Source organism: Alligator mississippiensis, chromosome 1 (genome assembly GCF_030867095.1).
Source record: "Alligator mississippiensis isolate rAllMis1 chromosome 1, rAllMis1, whole genome shotgun sequence".
In the NCBI taxonomy this organism is placed as follows: Eukaryota; Metazoa; Chordata; order Crocodylia; family Alligatoridae; genus Alligator; species Alligator mississippiensis.
The window spans coordinates 92,300,865-92,321,084 of record NC_081824.1 but is presented as its reverse complement, the minus strand read 5'-3'; the positions used below and the strand labels follow the sequence as shown (position 1 = coordinate 92,321,084).

Sequence of the window (20,220 nt, the reverse complement as noted above, 5' to 3'; positions counted from 1 at the left end):
TATTACCATGATTCATCAGTAAACATAGCAGGAAGGCTAGTTAATAAACACCAACTAATCCCTTCAATTACAGCAATAAATTGTTCAATTGGTTATATGTCCACAAGTTTTGTTCCAAACATCACTGCAAACTGTTTAATTAGCAAACTGTTGCATCACTTGACAAACAGATATTGGCAAGGTCTGAGGGCCACAAGATCCCTTAAGAATTAGCAGTATTTATTTGGTATTTGTCTTGCTTTCTGCAGGGATTCAGATTTACCATATAGACCAAGTATACCTTAGTGGTTTTTTAGTCTTTTTCAAAAGTTGTTCGTTCATCAACGTTTGTATTAATGGAATGACATAAAAATAATTTTAAAAAATATTATTTCAGCACAGTTCTTTATATTTTGAAAGAAAATGAAAACAGGCAGATTAATAGCAAAACTAGGTTGACATGTGCGAAGCTGTCCTTTGTATTTCATATTACACAAGTTGGCAAACATATTTCAAAATTGCATGTTCTACAAAATAAACTTTAAAATGAAAATGAGGAGTTAATTCTGCAAGGTGCTTAGTATTCAGAACTCTGAATTATTTCACTGAAAACCTGTCTGTTCTGAAAGGTACCAGTAACTATTACTTACTATTATGAACATTTGGTATATATTAACTTTGTACATGCATACATGGCCAAAAATAAGAGAGTAAAAAATTACTAAGTTTTGCCACATCTGATGTCAAAGATAAAGTAGCTTCTGGGGATAAAGGTGACAAGTTTAATATCTGCTCTCCCAGAGCTCCAAAGTTGATTTCAATGAGCTCTGAATTAGGCCCATAGGGTATTATAGGCTATCATAATCAACTACCAGTAAAAAATAGAGAGAGATGGACAGTGGTTGGTAGATTTTTACAACTTTATCTTAAACTTTAGATTATATGAAACAAATAGAAAAAGGAGATGTGAAATTTGTCATGCTATACACTGAAAGAAAATTATTTTCTTTATGGAGACTCTGCAAAATTTAACAGAAATAAATTTATTTTCAGTACCAATAAAAATAGGAGCAGAAAGAGAGTATAGTACAGTAACTTGAATTCTTGTGGCAAACAGCAAATGCATATATAAATAATTTGTTTATTTAAATATAGAAACAATCAATAGAAACTGATAACTTGCTCTCAATCAAAAAGCGCCCTTTGGAAGAGGCTCTTAAAAACAGATGTATGCTACAACCTACAGAAGCAAGTGGTTTCTTTAAATGCCATTGAATATAATAGAAGTTAAGAACCTTATTTTATCTTTGAAAATCAGGATCTAGATTTTTAGAGTATTTAGACATCTAAGGATCCACCAGATGCACCCAAGGGGATTTTCAAAAGCTCCTGGCTCCTTAACTCATTGAATTACATTTTCCCTAATTAATTTTACCTATAAAGTCAACTGGCTAGAGCAGTACTTTTCAACCTTTTCAGATCTGAAGTACCCTTCAACAGATTCAAGGTACCCCTTTATAGGCTTGAGGCACCCCTTGGAAAATGCCAGCTCTTCATTTTCACTCTTTTTTTTTTTCACTATAAAATGATCTGTTGCAAATAACTTAGAAATGCCACCACAGATCATTATGTTTTGAAAACTCTGCTAACATTGTGTGGCGCCCTACGGCTCCCTGGTTGAATCACTGGGCTAGAGAGAGTGATTCTATGGCCCAGTAGCTAGGGAAGTAATGGGGGATGGTCAGGTTCAAATCCCTACTGCAAATGATATTTACTCGTGCACTGTGGAACAACTTCAACTGCAGAAATGGAGAAACATTCCCAGAAGAGCCAATGGCCTAGTGATTAGGATACCTCCCATTGGAAGTAACATACCTGTGGTTTAAGCCCCTGTTCCAAATCAGGCAGTGGTAATTTGAAAGCAGGCCTCCCAACTTTTAGATGAGGATCTACAACCTATGATATTGGATAAAATACGGTTTGTGGGTATCTTTTTGGTCTTTTGTGAGAAAAGACTGACCCAGCTGGGATGGGATAACCTGTGGAGCTGTACCACCACTAAAATACTGTCTGTGGGTCTTGGATTTGATCTGCAGGCTGCATGTAGGACTGGCCCCACACTGTGCAGGGTTGGTTTGTGGGCCCAAACTAGCCTCTAGACTAGCTCCAGGCCACTGGGCCTGATAAATTTGACACCCCTAATCCAAATAACTTTAAAACTCTGGGCCTTATGCTCATTCCAAACCACACTGGTACCCAAGGACAGACCTCCATTGACCTCAGCAGTCACTGGATAAGATCCATATAATGTACTCCAAATATATGTTATCCATATAGTGTTAGGCCTAAAAGAAAAAAATGATTTAAATATACTGGTGATAAAGGCGACTGTCAATCACCTCCTCCTTTATCTGTTTTTGGTTCTCTTAGAGGGTAGAACTTAGTTTTCTCTGTACTTAAGCAGAGACTTAACTTTAAGCATGAGGGTAGTTCTGCTAAATCAATGGGACTAACTACAGTATTAAAAACTTAGGGTCAAATTAGGTACATGATTAACTAGCCTGCTAAATCAGCACATTAGCTTTCTCTACTTGCAGATACTGTAAATCAGGGGCAGTCAAAATGTGGCCTGCTAGGCCATTCTATCCCTCCCAAAGGGCCCCTAAAAAAATTAGAAAATGAATATTTATCTGCTCCTGGCTGCCTGTCATACGGCCCTCGATGGCTTGCCAAAACTCAGTAAGTGGCCCTCCGCCCGAAATAATTGCCCACCCCTGCTATAAATGCAGGTCTGGTACTACAAATTAGATTAACAATCCTGTAAATTCTTAGGCCAGATTTTCAACTGACATACATTAGCATAGTTCTATTGAAATCAATGGACCTACAGCAATTTACACCATCTAAGACTTTATTCTAAAATCTTACTGAAAAAAACAAGGAACCTGAACCAAATGGTGATGTTCTCCTGCAGTGGAGCCTCAGACAGGTTTTTATTCTGGAGGCTGTTTACAACCAGTTCATAACCTTTGTACTCCAGACAGTCTTTAGAACTTACTCTCTGTGCTATTAAGGTTAGAGATTATGAATCTTCCACCCAGCCAGACCATCGTAAATATTTAGCAGGTATGCTGCAACTGATTACATTGTTGTAAAATGGATATTGGCAAAGAAACCTATTCAAAAAGCAATTTTAGAATTTACTTATTACAATGAAAGAAGGAGGGTCTTAAGCAGGGCAGTACATGAAGACTCTGCTTTGAAGTGCCCAAGTTATATTTATTTAATAATTATAAATATTTAGCATAAGGACATTCTCTCATTTCAGATTCTGAAATCTCAGATTTACTTTAAATCCTGAAACTCATTCAGACTTCCTTTAGTTTTTGACTGGAAAAAAACCTTACCATTTCTATACAAATTCACTTAAACCTAATCTACGATTTACAGAAAAATCCATTTAAATGTTCAGAGTATGGCTATATCTCCTGAGTAATGTTGCACATCTTCCACTTAAATTAAGTGAAAGCCACTGTGAAATTCAGAAAACAGAGTAGTTATGCTTTTAGGATTGGCATTATCCATATTTGATCCATTTCAAATACGTACATTCACCTTTATTGTATTTGATCATTTACATCAACACAATGCTTTTAGTCATCATACCAAATAACACCCATGTCTGAAGAGTTGGTTAAGATAAAATGATACTAATAAATTAATTTTGGGCCCCCAAAACAGATTAAAAAAAATAAAAAAAAATATATAGAGGTGTTTTGTAGATTTTCTTTTAAAGGCAGTGAAATATTCCCATTGTCCACTGGCAGCTTTAGTAACATGACAAACAAAGTAAAATTTACTGCTAAGTAAAGTAAAACTGACCAATCTAGTTTCATTCTGCAGTCAGAGTGAAATGAGTGTATGTTGCAAATAAAAGTGCATGACAGTTGAAAAGAAAATCAGGTATTTTATACATTATACTTTGATCCTTTTTCACTTTTAATAGCAGAAGTCAGGAGTAAATTCATTAAATGTAACAGTATTATAGTTGTTTAACTGAAAAGAGTTGCATGCCTAGATTACAGTATCTTAATAGGATAGGGAATGTTTATTTGAATAGCAAAAATACCTTTAACTTGTTAAATTCCATTCTAAAGTTTTCTTGTGAACAGCTATTGCTATTGCAGAGGCCACCTGGTTACAATGCTACTGCTTTATTCAGGGCTAAACTATCTTATTCATTTGTAGTGAAAATATTCTCTATCTTATTAAGGGAAAAAGGTTATAGAATCTAAATGCAGGATAACACAAGCAAAGAGGAGAAAATTATAAAGTGCTGGATCTCTATCATAGCATTCTATCCCAAATATACAAAGGTGGAATACCAAATTACTGTGCCAAAAACTGAAAAAAGACCAAAGTATATTGGTTCTGTGTTAGACACATTTTAAAGCCAAAAATATTACATACTGAATTTCAACCATCTTCGTATAGAAAGTGAGAGCTTGGAAATGTTTTGTGAGAATCTTTAATTATTTTTACATGTATATAAAATAAACGTTGCTCTTTAAATAATAGTCATGCCTGAATTTTAACAATATGATTAAGGCCCAAAGGTTCTCCAAAGTTTGGGGATTGTTCAGAGGCAGAATTTCCAAACCTCTTAGACTGAATGGGCTGCTATTGCAGTGCTTCTGTTCTGAAAAAAAATTACTTGTCTGAGGAGTTCCCCTCATAGTGGAGTTCAAAGGTTTTCTATCGTCTCGAGTAATTAAAAAAACAACCATTTCATCCATTACAACTGAATATCAGCAGTTTTCACAGCACAGTACACACACAGTTTTAAATCAAGTTCCATAGAGTTGTCACTCACCTGACCTACAGGGTTTTTGTCTTCTATAGAACATGTGGTGTTTCGGTACTATACTGCTCCTTCAATGGCTGTGCAGAGTATCTCCACACAGTAGCTTCCTGTGCAAAACATTTTCTTGCCTATTTCTTTCCCAGTTCCTTGAAATGTGAAAGCAGAGTTATGCCAGCTATCCTAAGCAGCTTTATACTGCATCGGGCACCTGTTCAGACAAGAGCTAGTTAAAAAAGCAAAACAACAGCTGAATGAGGTCAGCTACCCTATGAACTTTAGGATGTACAGGGAGACCCCACTACCCCCATCCATCCCATTTCTATTTGAAAATAGCAGTTCTTGTAATATGATGCCTTCCTTTCCTGTCTGAAAGACAGTGAAAGCCCTCCTGCTGCATTGAAGCTGTCTTCTACTCTCCCAGGACCAAAGCCCCAGTCTCCCTGCTTGCACTAAGCCTCTGTCTGCAGGGAAAAGGCAACTCATCTTATGCTAGCAGTATTTGTCTAAGGAGCACAGGTTCAACACAGACAGTTAACCATTAACTAACCCTCACAGAGCTCATATTACATTTGTCATACATGCTTGTTAACATGTTTTTAAACTCCTGTGCAGTTTAGGATAGTCACTTTTGTTATTCAGTTCTCCATCAGGCATCTCAAAGTGCCATAATAAGTGAATGGGTACGACATAGCAGAATATGCCAATGCCTACAAGTGAAAATCACGATGTCACCTGAATTAAGGGTGGATAATAGCTTCATGTTTGTGTAAGTGGCACTGCTTAGATCTAAATACATATAATTTGGAATGTCACTTATCCATCACAAATGCTTAATATAGACACTGCAAAATGATAAGAAATACATAGAAAAGCACTAAAAATGCAACCTGCAGATTTTCATATTTAACAAAGACATGAGCAGCCCATTGTCACAGCAGCACTCTCCCTCTGCCCCACCCCAGCTGATCCCCAACCCAGGCAAGAGGAGCACTGCTTCATCCAGCCTGCCCCTACTTCCAGCTGCTGCTCAGGAGGAGCCAGGTCAGGCACATGTGGATGGGGTGGTGCCTGCTCTAGCTGGCCCACCTTGCTTCTGCACAGCAGCAGCGGTGCCTGCCTGGCTCACCATGCTGCTGTGCCTTCCCGCCAGACTGCATTGCTGTCTGCCTGCAGCAGCATCCCTGTCTGCCTGCAGCAGCATCGCTGACTTGGGGGGTGCCAAAATACAAGTTCGCCCAGGGTGCCATTTTCCCTTGGGCCCGCTCTGCTGACACCACTTAGTACAAAAAGGGTTTTTGTCTTTTCCTCTGATACATTTACAGACATATCTGTATTCAAAGTCTAAATTTAATACTCCAGGTTAACAGCTGTCAACATATACATTTTATGTTAACACGTTTCTACAAATTTTATATTTGTAGGTTTCTATAGTTATAGGTCAGGTACAAACATTACACTTTTACTGGAATAAGTGATCAGAAACTAACCTATACCCATAACAGAACAGAAGTTGGGCGCACACAGACTGGTTTAAAAATGGCACAACCCGGTCTAAGATTTGCACCTTCCACCAACAAAGGGTGAATGTGTGTTTTGTTCGCTACTGATCTAAACTATACCACCTACAGGAAATTGTGTAACTTAGATCAATTCCACCTCAGGCTTTTTGAATGCCTGTACCTAGCCTTATAAAAATTATCCATCACTGAAGGGTGTTGACCCTGCAAAAATACAATGTAAGAGGTATTCCGTGCCTCAAAGAGCTTCCAATCTTAACAGAGAAGATGAACAAAGAATGAAAGAGAGGAAGTGTTGTTATTCCCATTTGACAGATAGGGAACTGAAGCCCGGAGACATTAAACTTTTAGTCGTGTAACAGTGGCTTATCAGCTTTCAACTTCAGTGGACTTTTCTGTGAGTACCAGTGCCTACTTAGGCAGAGCCACCTGCAGGATTGAAACATAAATGACTTGCTGAAAGTCATTCAAGAAGACCTACAGAGATCTGGGGTTTGAGCTTGCATCCCTTGGGGCCCTAAATACAAGGCCATCTTTTCACTTTTTTATGTGCATGCAGCTTCTTTTGTACCAGCTAGGGTTACTGTATTTCTGATTTCCATCACTGTAAGATCAGTATCTGGGTTTCAGGTTTTTGCATCTATCTAGCACAGATAAAATTAAAAAAATAAATAAATTGGGGCCCTGATTCAGCAAAACACATAAGCACGTGCTTAATTCCACCCCTATTTAGTAAAGCACTTAAGTATGTACTTAATTCTCATTTACTTCAATGAGGCTTGAACATGTGTTTAAAGGTAAGCCCCTACGTAAGTGCTTTCTCAAACTGGGGCCTACCTAAACTGTGACCTAAGAGAATAAAAATTAGATCAAAATTGTATCCAGTGCAGTTTGTCTACAGATTTAATGTTAAGAAATAAGAAGATAAATGAGTGCGGAACAGTATTTTTAGACTTTTTAGACCCAGAGTATAAAGTATAAAGTGTACATGTAAAGTATTGTATTCAATTGCATGAGTAAAGTAAATTATAATTTAATTATAAATCGTTTAAAGACAAAATTAACAGAAAAACGGGAAGGTTTTAAGGGAAGAGAATATATGGAAAAAATTATAGCACAATAGGATGACAGGATTTTGAGGGTAATTCTGTAATGACTAGTAAAGAGGTTCAAGTGAACACAAGCTTCCAGTGCCAGGACATAGTCACCATCAGTAGATACCACTTTAAACGCTGTGCAATACATCTCCCATCTTTCACTGAGCTGTATGGGTGAAATCAAGCATAACAATGATCAAGCTCATTGTAGGACCATGGCCTAGGGAACCTTTAGAGTTAAAAACAGCAACGCTGAGATTTTCAGGGTGGCAGTCAGTGTTATATCAGAGAAGAGAAAATGATGCATTATATAAAAAAAAGTTAAGTATATTTGCCAATGCTTTTATTTTCTTATGCACTTTCATGCCCTTCCCTTCTGACCCTCAAGCCTTCAATAAAGCTGGTTCTTCAGTGATAAGAGACACTGACCAAACATACTCTCTTTACTGCAGAGTTCAGTGTTCAAACTAAAGGTACGTTGCCTGTTTCAAGGATATCCGTATCAATTTGATTGACACTACTATAAAGGTGAAAAGTTGGTAGTCAGGGAATATGCCTGCAGGCAAGATGTAGACATATTTTCTATTTTTACTAACAATTCACCCCTAGAATTATCCTGAAGACACTTGCTCTCACCCAAGTACTAAAATTATTCTATTTCTAGCAAGTACTTATGATCCATTCACTATACTTCCTTTTTAGATACATGGAACTGGATTTCCTTAAAAACAGGGGTATCAAACTTATCCAGTCATGTAGGCAGCATGAGTGGCATGGGGCTGGTCCACAGGCTAGATCCAGCCTACAGGCTCCACCTCCTTGCCTCACTTCCAGCATCCCTGATTTGGTGGCTGCTTCAGCCCACACTACGTGCAGTACAGGTTCTGGAGCAACCAGAATGGGCCAGAACAGGCACAGTCTAGCCAGAGCAGCAGCTATGCTACATGTAGTGCAGGCCCCATCCAGACTGCATTAGAAGAATGGCTTCCATTTACAGATAAATAGCATTTCTGATTATTATAATTCTAAGAGTAGATAAACTATTCCAATAAAAAATTACTCAACATTTCTAAACTCCTGTTACTTCTTAACTATCAGCTGATGCTGTTCTTACCCTCCTTAGGAAGTGTGGGTGTTCTATAGAGTACATTGGTAATCACTAAATGATTTCTTCTACTTTTTGAATGTTTTGGATAGAAATATTCTTTAATGATTAAGGACCCTTTTTAAAGGGTCTTACACATGAGCTTGACTTTATGTACTGTAAATAGTTCCCTTAAAGCTGATGGGGTTACACTGAATAACATTCAAATACATACATACTTCTTTGAAGGACAGGGGCCTAAAATCTAAATATCAACTAGCCATTATCATTTTGATGAATCCAACCCAACTGTATCTGTGGGATAAAAAAAATGTTCTAAAGTGCTTTGAAGATGAAAAGTATTATACAAATGCATGTGTGCGTATATTACATGGGCAAGTGGAAGGACAGCAGGGCTAGAAAGACTGACTGGCCTGACAATTGCCATAGAAACCACACATCATCATTAGTAGCTGTAGGGTTGTGAAGTCTTACAAATTTAAAGTTCCTCCTATTTGGTTAAAGCTACTAGACTGTTAAATGTGCAGGTCCTCAACTTTAAGCTTAAATCTATTCTCTGAAAGAAAGACAGATAACTCTCCAGGAACAAGCAGTATCTGCTGTAGTGATGTATACTTACTGGGTGTCTACACATGAATTTACGTTGGCTTAAATTTACTCCACAGTAAGCGGAAATAGGCTGACATCTACATGTGCAGGCATTAAAGCGCAGTAACACCGTGTGTGAACTGACTTGAGACTAACGTTAGTCCCAAGTCGGTCCACACACAGTGTTACTGCGCAGTAATTAATTGGGCATAAATTTGATACCTGCATGCTCAAGTTGGCATAAGTCGCCATATTTACTGCACAGTATGGGCATGCATGTGTAGATGCGCACCCATACTGTGCAGAAATTTCAGTTACTGCACAGTAAATGGTCATGTGTAGATGTGCCCACTGGCAACAATTTCATATGAAAAGCTCAGGAATATGATGGGTGGTTTTGAGAAATGATAGAGGCAGTTAACTTCATCAGAAGTAAGGCAGAAGGCAGGGTGGGGTAGCACCTTGAAGACTAATTGGTATAGAATGGCATCTCTTTGAACCAATTAGTCTTTGAGGTGCTACCCTGCCTAGGCTTATGAAAAATGGAGAAGGAATAATTATAATTAATACCGTCTTCCACAAAAATACATTCAGTCATAAAATAAAGGGTCTGTATATGTACGTATAACTTTATATGGCATACTTTAAGGAATGAGGATAGATTTACTGGCCCAGGAAAAAATAGCCTCAAAAGATTTAGAATGATATAAATATATTTCCAAATTTGCCCTCACGGACATTTTGTTCATATATCAGTTGTCTTAACAAATTAAACTTTATGAAACACTATGAATTTTGGCAAATGTAGGAACAGGGAGGAACATTTTAAATATTTTGTATTTTTTCTCAGTCAGGCAGACTTTTATATCTAAGAATGTGTTCTAAAAGAAAAAATCAATCTGTTTTCAGCATTTATCTCATGTTCCCTACTTTGTCAGAACTCCATTCCTATGGTAATATAACCTTTCTGATCTACAAAAAAAAAGACTGTTTGCAAACACATATATTGATTAGCAATAATTAATTTTTATTATTGTTAGAAATATAAAATGTTTCTTTATGACAGTGGATTGCTTGCAGAAATCAGTAAGGATGCAACAGAAAGTTGGTAGTTTGGATGACTGCCTTTAACAAATAGAGACTTCATTCTCCCTCTCTCCTCTCAACTTGTTCTTTATCATTGGTAGCAAGAGACTATTTCCCACTGTCAAACAAATACTCACTTTTCTCCTCAAGAAGCTTCTAATAGTGTTTGATCCCCAGAACATTTAGGAGAGCTCTGAACTTGAGCACTGCTTTCCGTCTTTTCAACAGAAGCTACTTGCTGTTCAGCCCCTTTAAACTGGGGATCTCAAAACCTTCTATGTCATCCTTCTAGTAATATCAGGAGGGGTCACATGACATATCCTTTGTCTCTCTTCTGCCAGTGTGGCAGTGGTCATGGCCAATGATTAAGACAAGAGGTAGCAAAAGGATGAAAAACGATTAATCTGTATTCCAGCCTTCAAAGGGGTAAGAAAGGTCACTCCACTTTCTTTCAATCATAATCAGACTGGGGTGCCTGACATTACCTGAACTACTGGTCCTGCAGAATTATGGAACGCTCTCTAACAAAAAAGAAACTGGATTGCTTGGGGCAGCTATAAAATGTATTCCTATGGTAATGTCAGATAGAATGCTTTGACCACCTTAGCTACCATCCATCTTTAACTGACTTTAGTAAGCCCACCTCAACAGAAGCATCAACAGAAGTACCAGCCTGCTTCCTCTGCTGAGACCTAGATGTCAGGCTAATCAGTTTGATCTGAAAGATTTTAATTAAATTAATTAAGGCTTTTCTGAATGGACTTGATTAGCATTCCATGAAGGAATCACTTATGAAACGAAACCTAGCAAGCATAAGTACTAATACCCCCTCCCCATGAGGAATTTCTCATTGTTGTTTTGTTTTAATTAGTAATTAGCATTTTATAAATGGATGGTGTCTGATGTATAGAAAAAACCCTAGCAGCTATTACAACAGCCTAGTAACAATAACAAGAACATTTTCAAGTTCTTCTGCAAGCAACTGTGCTTTGCAGAAATTACTCCTACCATCCAACATTATAGAAACAATCATTTTGTCCAACGTATTTCCATAAAAAACACCAGATATAAGTTCTAGTCCTTTCCAGTCAGGTTCCCTAACTTCACTAACTCAGAGAGAGGTAGCCATGTTAGTCTGAAGTTAGGCAGAAGGCAAGGTACGGGTGTAATTTATAGACTAAATGAATCGGAGATGCATAAGCTTTCATGAGCAACAGCTCACTTCAGTAGATGCTAGTGAGCTGTTACTCAGAGAAGGGTATGCATCTTTGATTTAGTTAATCTATAAGATGTACCTCTACCCTGTCTTCTGCCTTTTCTTTCAGCTCTTCTGAAAACACAGGAGATACACAACTGAAGGTACATTTTACCAATGCAGTCAGAAACTGATCTGACAATAACAATTCACTTTTATCCCTTACATTCACATCAAAGCAAAGATGCATTATAATCAATAATGACAAAATAGCAATGAGGTGTTCACCAATATAGGACCACTTACACCCCTAAATCTGTGCGGCTCTGGAAGATGGAATATATCAGTCAAAGGCAGCATATCCTTATGAATTACAATCACAATCTTGCAATTGACTGTGGACAGACTTCAGTGCTCATGCAGAGACCCACTGGGTGCATCTACATCAGGGCTGGGCAAAATGTGTCCCGGGGGCCAGATGCGGCCCGTGGGGCCCCCCAAAAATTAAGAAAGTTAATATCTATCTGCCCTGGGCTGCCTGTCACGTGGCCCTCGATGGCTTGCCAAAACTCAGTAAGCGGCCCTCCGCCCGAAATAATTGCCCGCCCCGATCTACATGTACAGTTAGCATGTAGCAATTAAATCCAGTGCAGATCATGCTTGAATTTATTTCTCCTGGGCTCAGTATATACATGTCCACGTGGGACTGTGGCATGTTGAGCCAGGACAGAGCAGTCCTGGGTTGGCAGAGGGTCTGGGGGGTCAGCTTACCAGCCTGGAGCTGCTCCACCTTTGCTCAACATGCTGCAGAGGGACTGGCTGAGGCATGTTAACCAGCAGGCAGCTCCCACACTGTAGCGCCCTTGTGCCCCAGCCAGCCCCAGTCACCATCTACATATGCATTTCAGTGCACATAACTACTCCACTGTAGAATAGTACTTGTCCTGGACAGTACTATCCTACAGTGGAATTAATTAATTTACTGTGCCCTAATATGGGTGCATGTGTAGACAGTTACACTTTACTGCAGAGCTAATTAGTCACCTCTGCGGTAAAGCGTGTGTGTAGATGCACCCACTGACTACAAAAAGACTCCATGGCCCGGTCCAGGTGTGCAGGTTTGCGTGGTTTGTGGCACCACAAACCTCTTTGTAGAACCCCATCTGCACTCCTTGCACGTTAAATCATGCACAGCACTGCTACCAAAGAAAAAAGTAGTGCGAGGCATGTCAAAGTGGTGTGTGCTGGGACAAACATGGAACAGGCAGCCTCTCTGCACCCTGCGCCCCAGCCAGCTGCTCCATGGCTGTCTGGGGTGCAGGGTGCCTCAGCATGGGAGTTCCACTTGCCTCGGCATGGGGGCTTCACAGCAGAGCCCCCATGCTGAAGCACATGGAAACAGGGAAACAACCAGCCCATGGCTGCCTGCTGCCCTATCTCTACGTGCCACTCCCCAGCTGGATGGGGCACAAAGTACCTCAGTGTGGGGTCTGCCTGCTGGTGCCCTGGCCCCCCACCCCCCACAGCACATAGAACAGCGGGACAATATGTTTCACTGCAAAGTGCATGGGAAGGGGAGTGCTCTGTGACACAAAGTAGTGGCACAAATTTGTGCCGCTACTATTTGTGCTGCTGCAAACGCATGCCCCTGCTGGTGTGGACACAGCTCATGTGGATGCAAATCTTTGCCTATGTAACAAGTTACAGGATTGTAGTATCAGAAACCCTTTTTCTTCACATGCTCAAACTTTTTGGCAGGTGTGCCACATAGCAGCTGCTCACTCTTGCCTAGTGCCTCTCCAATCCTTTTCCCCTACCCAATCTGCTGCTCTTTCTGCTCACTACCTGATTTGCTGCTATGCTTTCTGCTCCCTGTTCTATCTGCTGATGTGCTGCCTGTCCCTCCGCAATCTGCTGTGTGCCAAATGGAGGCCCCCTGTGCCACACGTGTCTCAGGTTGACCCCTCCTGCTTCACTGTGTGTCCTAAACTGCTTGATCAGGAACTTCCCTGATACGGATGAGTAGCAAATGATGGCACAGTGTCCTCCCTGAAGGAACATTGACTCAGGTCTGCTAGAACTAAGTATTTTTTATCTTCCCAGATCACTACTGAATTCATCCTTTTTTTAGGCTTTTAATGAAAGGACAGATCGAGGGACAAAATGGTTTACTATGCATGCTAGAATTTTGTTTTTGTATTTTCTAGTGGCTATGTATTCTTTTATATTTTTAGGTGGAATGAGTTGACTTTGTCAGATTTTTTTGTTTGACTGTTGCATTACACATATTAATAGGTACCTAAAGGATCGGGTAGGTGTTCAGTGAATTGTTCCATCAGAAAATGCTATATTGTTGAAAAATAAACTTTTTATGGAAATGTATACATTTTGATGAAATTTCATTTAGGAGGGAAAAAACTGGGGGGAAAAGTATTTTACTAAGAGTAACATTTTGACAAATGTTTCATTTTGATTTTTTATATTAATTTCCCTTCTGCAATTTCTTTTCTTTTATGTTATAAAGTGATTGCTTGAAATTGAAATTAGACTAATTATTTTCAGAAAATGTTTTTGAGGAACACTTTGATTTTATTTTAATTTTGTTTCAGAATAAACAAATTAGAAAAAACACAACATTTCCTATGAAACAGTAATTTTGGTTCCTGCACAGTTTTGCCTATGCCTCTGTTACTGAGCTGGGGGGACTGTGGGAGAATATTGAGTTCTTAATGTCTGCCATTGACAGAGCTTGAAAATTTGTATGCCATTCAGCAGCCTATTTAAAAAAAAAAATGGCATCCAATATTCCCTAAATTGAGAATCTGATAGAAACATATGTTTAAAGATTTTATATGTTAGTATACACTAACTATGGTAATTTTAAAAAAAAGCAAACAAAAATAAACAAACAAAAAAACAACCAAAAGGAAAGTCTTATAGTTATTTTTAATTAAATTACTTTGAAAAGTAAACTGGCTCCAAGCTTTCCCTCCAAAACTTTCCTTGCTATTGTTTCTCTCACTACCTGTTTTTCCTCTACAGAAGATTTTTTTGGTTTTAATTTGCTATTAAGGAAGGCAACCCAGAGGTTATCAAGAGATTCGTGATTCAACCTTATCAAGAATAGCAGGGCTTCCTGCTGTAACTGAGGTGAGGTTGGTGAGCTGATGGACTGGGTGGCTTTACCTCCCAAAATTTCTTTTGTTTCTGGAGAAGTGTCAACACACTTGTTCTTTACAAAGCTTCAGTCATGTTGAGCTCCATAGTTACTCATTCTGGCAACTGCTGAGTTAGGAAAAACAAATCCAAGGTGGTAAGATAATTGTACTTTGAAAAGAATTCAAGCTTAAAAGCCTTCTAAGGAAGAGTGAAAGCCAAAAAGGAAAAGAAAAGAACAAGGGAAGGATGTGGAAAGAGACAAGTAAGAAGCCAAAGAGAGAAAAGCAAGACAGAAAAGGGCCTGAGGGAGGAGAACTAATGAGGTAAGAGGAGGTAAAACTATTTTGAAAAAGAGAAAATAGTGTTAACAAGCACATTTTAAAAAATTCACAAAGAAGGAGGAATAAGGAGATATAGCGCAGGACAGAAAAAGACAACGATAATTTATTAGTTACCCCACACCCTTTTGTTAATAAACCACTAATAAATGTAATCACTATGCTATAAATACCATTAGAAAATCCTGCATTTTGTCTTGTGGGAGCCATTTGTTTTGGAGGTCATTTTGTACTGGGTTCAATAAACAGAAGTCATTTTGACTTAGCTGTTGACGATTCTCAATTCAATTTCCTAATGCTGTTTTTCTGATGTTAGAATCTCAATTTTCTTTCACTCTGATGAGGGATTCATTACCATATAGTTAGTTACACATGGTATTAAGAAGGTTTGCAGCTATGTGCAGCTGAGGCATTTGGCTAGTTTTCAGATGCATGCACATATCGAGCCAAATTCTACTCTCAAATATATGCACATGTACAAAATCCAATAAAGTTATTCTAATATCCAATTAAAGATAGGAATGTAAAACTATCAGGATAAATGTGTGATTTTTGTTTGGCTGTTCCTACAGGGATGCATTTTTTTCCATGGGAGGCTTCCAATATAGAATATTTATAAATAATGAGGGGAAAGAAGAGATAAACCAAAAGGAAAAACATTCATCTTCCATTATATATGAAACAGAACAGAAAAGTTCTGTTAAATAAATGATACCATATAGGTTAAGATCTGTAACAATATGTAAGGAAGGAAAAAGAAGTCACTGCAACTGACCTTCATATTCCCTCTCTTCTTTCATCAACGGTCCACTGAGGTGATCCCTGGCCAAATGCAGGCAATTCAGAGCCTGTCATAAAATTACAAGATGAATTAGGGATTGTTGCCACAAATTTATAGCTACCAAGGACTTTCCTGATTAAATTTTCCAGACTTGAAAGTAATGTCAGCAGCAACAGTTTTAATTTAGTCCAAGATCAGCATCACAACAAATGAGAAGAGAGATGACACTTTTCCCTTCAAATTACCACATGATTTGATCATCGCTATTTTCTTCTCAGTTTGAATGGTAAGCAAATAAATGTAACACTAGAGAAGGTAAGTCAGCTTGACAGTTATTCCATACACAAAAGATAATTGCCAGAACTAGCTTAGGCTTTTTGCACACTGTCAAGCAAAAAATACCACTCACATTTCTCAATTTATGCTAGGAAAAGCAGCTATTGTATTCTTCCTACATTCTATATAACAACACTTATTTAAAATAATATAATAGCCAATGAAATAGATTAAAAAGTGAGTACAGATGTAAGAAACTTGACATACATGGACAGTTTAAGTGAACCTACTATTTATACACACATTTGAAAAAAATGGGCCTTGGATGGCAAGTGTGTTGAAACAAGAATCAGGTCTTATCTACCTGAAAGACACATAGCAATGCCTCCATACAGGACACTATATAAATTAATCATCATCAAGTTATGTTTCTTGAATTTTATCAACTCTTGAAGAGACTACAACCTTGAGTGTTGTATTACTTCCCACAATGAACATCATATTTTTGTTCAAAACATGATGTAAAAAAAATTCTTCGCTATTTAATTTAACATTTAATAGTTTTAAGTATTTTTATCTAAATGAACTAAAAATATAAAACATTTTAAAAGTGCCTAAAGTCCGAGTTCTTGGGTAGGGTAGGGTAGGGTGGGGAACACAGAGTAAAATCACACTGAATTCATACCTGAAACACTTTGACCTTTAAACAGAACCTTCTTCCTCCTCTTAGGTATAAGATAAGTTCAGCAAACAAAATTTCACCCAGTTGGTTGATACACAATGGGCTAAAACTATTGAATAGTTCATGAAACACTTTTGATAGAGAAAATCTCAAAGCAATTTTGTGAGAAGAGATGGATTCAGTATTTTAGATGTGATGGTAATGGCACATTTATGAGAGATAAAGCATGTTCCCTCCAATTTTGATTGATAATGACGACCTTTAAAAAAGTTCTAAAATACCAGTTTTAAGGTATGAAATTCTGGTCAAGATGGCTTTAGAATGTATCAGAAAAAGATCTATCCTTTTTACTTATTTCAGACAGACTGCTTCAGTTTGGTAACCTTATATTTCAATGCTTTCTATGCCAAGTCTTAGAAAATTATAGGCTTAAATCAGAAATGCAGAGACTATTAATGGTTTTAGTTAATTATTAAATGCTTTTAATAACATGCTTAATGATTTTTAACACTTTCCTTTGTTAAGGAAAGGGAAGAAAATAAGAATGTCAAATCGTTATAATTTGAAAGGAAAAGTGTTATCACTCTCATTTGTCATGATGGAGCAGATTTTGGGCTAGCAAATCAGTCCTCTATTACTGATTTTTTTTTAAAAACCTATTTTCTTTTGTCTAAGTTAAATAGTTACAGTTATTAGACTTTATTTTAGATATTTTGATGACAAAGGCAAGAAATAATTATAAGCTAAGGTGAGCTGGGTAGAGAAACATAAATGTACGGTAATCCAGTTCGTTCCTTTTCTGGTGACAGAATATATTATTCCCACTGATATATGTTGCCTAGCTGCTATTAAACAGACTATTAATATTAAATACCATTCTCTTTTCCTCCCTTCACTTTCTCTTCTGCTATCTAGTCTTTGCTAATGAGCTACTCAGACAGATCCTTCAAGTGATCACAAAGTTTTCCAATGGGTGGTCAAACCTGCTGCATGCATGCCCAACAGACTGAAATTGAACTGAAACAGAAGAACCAAAAAAAAAAAGACTTCACTCATTCACTTGGATAAAACAAAAGTCCTAAATCACTAATCACACACCAGCACAGACATTAATTTTAAGTGCAGTTGCAAAGATGCAGATTAAATTATGTGTTACAGAAAAAGCTGTCTCATTAAAAAGCAAAAGAACCAAGATGTATGCTTTTCATTCTGATCTGAGGCCCATTCTGAGCTCTTTATCTGCTACCCTGCAGCACCATAACTTAAAAACAGTTTTTCTTTAATTGTTCCAATTCCAAGCCACAAGAATTTAGAAACTGAGTAACAGATTTAAAAAAAAAAAACAACTTAGCTTGGTATGTAGAAAAAAACAGTGTAATTCTTAACTTTTTTGGGAAAGCCAAATGGTTCAAAGATAATTTTTGTGAGAATATTAATTATGATTTAATTGGTTCAAAACAAAGAATTGTGGGTGCAGTCTTCAAGGCCATAGGAAAAAAAATAACGGACAGGGGATAAGGTCACATAAAAAACATCCAGGGTGAAATGTAAATTGCTTCAAATTTTTTCTCACACTCTGGCTGTGTCATTTAATGCTAAAACTTAATATGCCTATCACCACCACATTTCAGATATAAACGGTGGACTCTGATTGTACAAATTGTGCTGAAATGTGTTTTTAACAGACAATGCACTTTTTGGAATAAACATCATTTTAACTTTTGGATATTGTAAAAGGTAAAACTGACACTTGATTATGTGGACTCATTTTTCTTTAAAATATCCTATTTTCTGTTGGAAGAAGAATGAACTAACTGCCTTACTGCAAAATTCCCATATCAAGAAGCAAATCTTGGTAACATCACTTTTTTTATGGGTTTTTCTTCAAAGTAAAAAGAAACTGTAAACCTCACCTTCAGTATAGGTCAGGACATGCTGGCCAGTGCCTACTGCAGATAGGAGCAAGGACAGACTGCTTTCATACTGAGCCCCACGCAAGCATTGTGGAGTCTTTATCAAGTGAGAAAGTAGAGCAGAAGCTAAGAGTACATCTTTTAAGCAGGATACTTAGGAGACTCTTCAATCCTTTTACCAGACATACAAATGCAACCTTTTTACCCAAGCTTCTAAAAATACTAAACCTTCTGTAGTACTAGTGGGAAAGGACTTTAAAAGGGGTGGAGTAAGAGAAATCAATCCAGCAAGTCACCTTTCAGCCACTTATGACATCAGCTTGCTGCCCTGATTCCTTCATTAATACCTTTGAGCTGAAAACAATGGGCCTGCCATTAAACACCACACAGTTCAAGATAAGAAAGCCCTAAGCAGATAATAATCGGTGCATTTAGCTGGATTTCAAACATTCAGCTGCTTAATCATTTCTTCCTCACTGCATGCTGCCCAAACACACACGGAATGCTTTGGATGCCTAGGGCAAAGGAAGAGGAGGTTGAGGGGGAGGGTGAGAGCAAGGGCACTAGTGAGCAGAGGTGGGGAGGGGTGACAGAGGCAAGGAGATTTTATTGGCAATCCTCTCCCTGGGAAATGAAAACATTTCTTAATTGCCATTAGGGAAATAGGTTAAATACAGGCTTGGTAAGCCGCTAAGGACTGGCCAACAGATTAGAAGGGATGGCTGTTGAAGGATCCTCATTTCCATTATATGACAGAGCGGGGAATTTTTATTTTCTTGTAGCCTTTAGAAACTGTTTTAGCTCATTGTTCTTCTTCTGTGTTACTACATAGAATGGGTGTGAAGTATTGCTTAGATTTTAACCATTTGCCTTCCAGGTGAAAAAATGAAGCCAAATCCTCTGATGCCTTCATCCCTTATGCAAGAAAATAGAAACTGTGGCATATACCAGCTAGGGTGTGTTCAGAATGCAGGTACTATAACATCAGGCCTGCTTTACTAATACAAGTAATTGCAGAATCATAGAAATTAGAGATGGGATCTATCTGCCCTGATGCTCCTGAGACAGAGCCAAGTGTTCAATCTAGGGGGGGAAAGAAGACAGCTTAAGAATTGTTTCAGGAAGTGAATAGGCCCTTTTAGACTGAACTGAACTGTAGAAAGAAACACCTCATCCTGGTCTGAATTCCTCATATTCACAAAACTGTGTGTGTGATAGAGGGAGAAAAGAAGCTTGCATGTCACTAGCTTTTCTGTTTAAATTGAAGATCTGTCTTTCTAATGCTGTCATCAACAAGCAACATTTTGGGGCTCTTTCCCACATTAAGTCTAAAATCCGAGGATGGGATTTTTTTCTCAAAAGCGCTTAGTGCTGTCTTATTCTGCTTCCATTAAAATTGATGACAAAACTTTCATTAAATGCAGTGGTGAAAGTTAGACAAACATCAGCAACTTGTAAATGTTCTACTCCGAATGGACACAACCATACAAATCATAGGCAGCTCTTAAAAACAGCTTCTGGCAGTGCCTCTTACAAAGGTGGGTCACTATCCTGTGATCCTTCATCATACAAAACTCCTTTGGACATCAATGGGAGTTTTATCTAAGTAAGGAAAAACTCAGGTTTTTTACAGAGAGCCT

The 20,220-nt window shown here is 38.0% G+C and overlaps 1 protein-coding gene across 6 annotated transcripts in view; it reads right to left on the bottom strand.

Annotated features, from left to right (window-relative positions):
* PRDM1 (PR/SET domain 1) overlaps positions 1 to 20,220 on the bottom strand; it is a 130,713-nt gene that overhangs the window by 59,772 nt on the left and 50,721 nt on the right. Inside the window, exon 2 of one of the 6 annotated variants that reach the window (XM_019499925.2) lies at positions 15,704 to 15,776. The exons of 4 other annotated variants lie outside the window; for them this stretch is intronic. In XM_019499925.2, the coding sequence (XP_019355470.1) occupies positions 15,704 to 15,709 (6 nt within the window). In that variant the 5' untranslated portion in view covers positions 15,710 to 15,776. Of the gene's footprint in view, positions 1 to 4,852; positions 5,406 to 15,703; positions 15,777 to 20,220 lie in introns of those variants that run through there. One more of the 6 variants, XM_019499929.2, reaches the window with a different exon arrangement.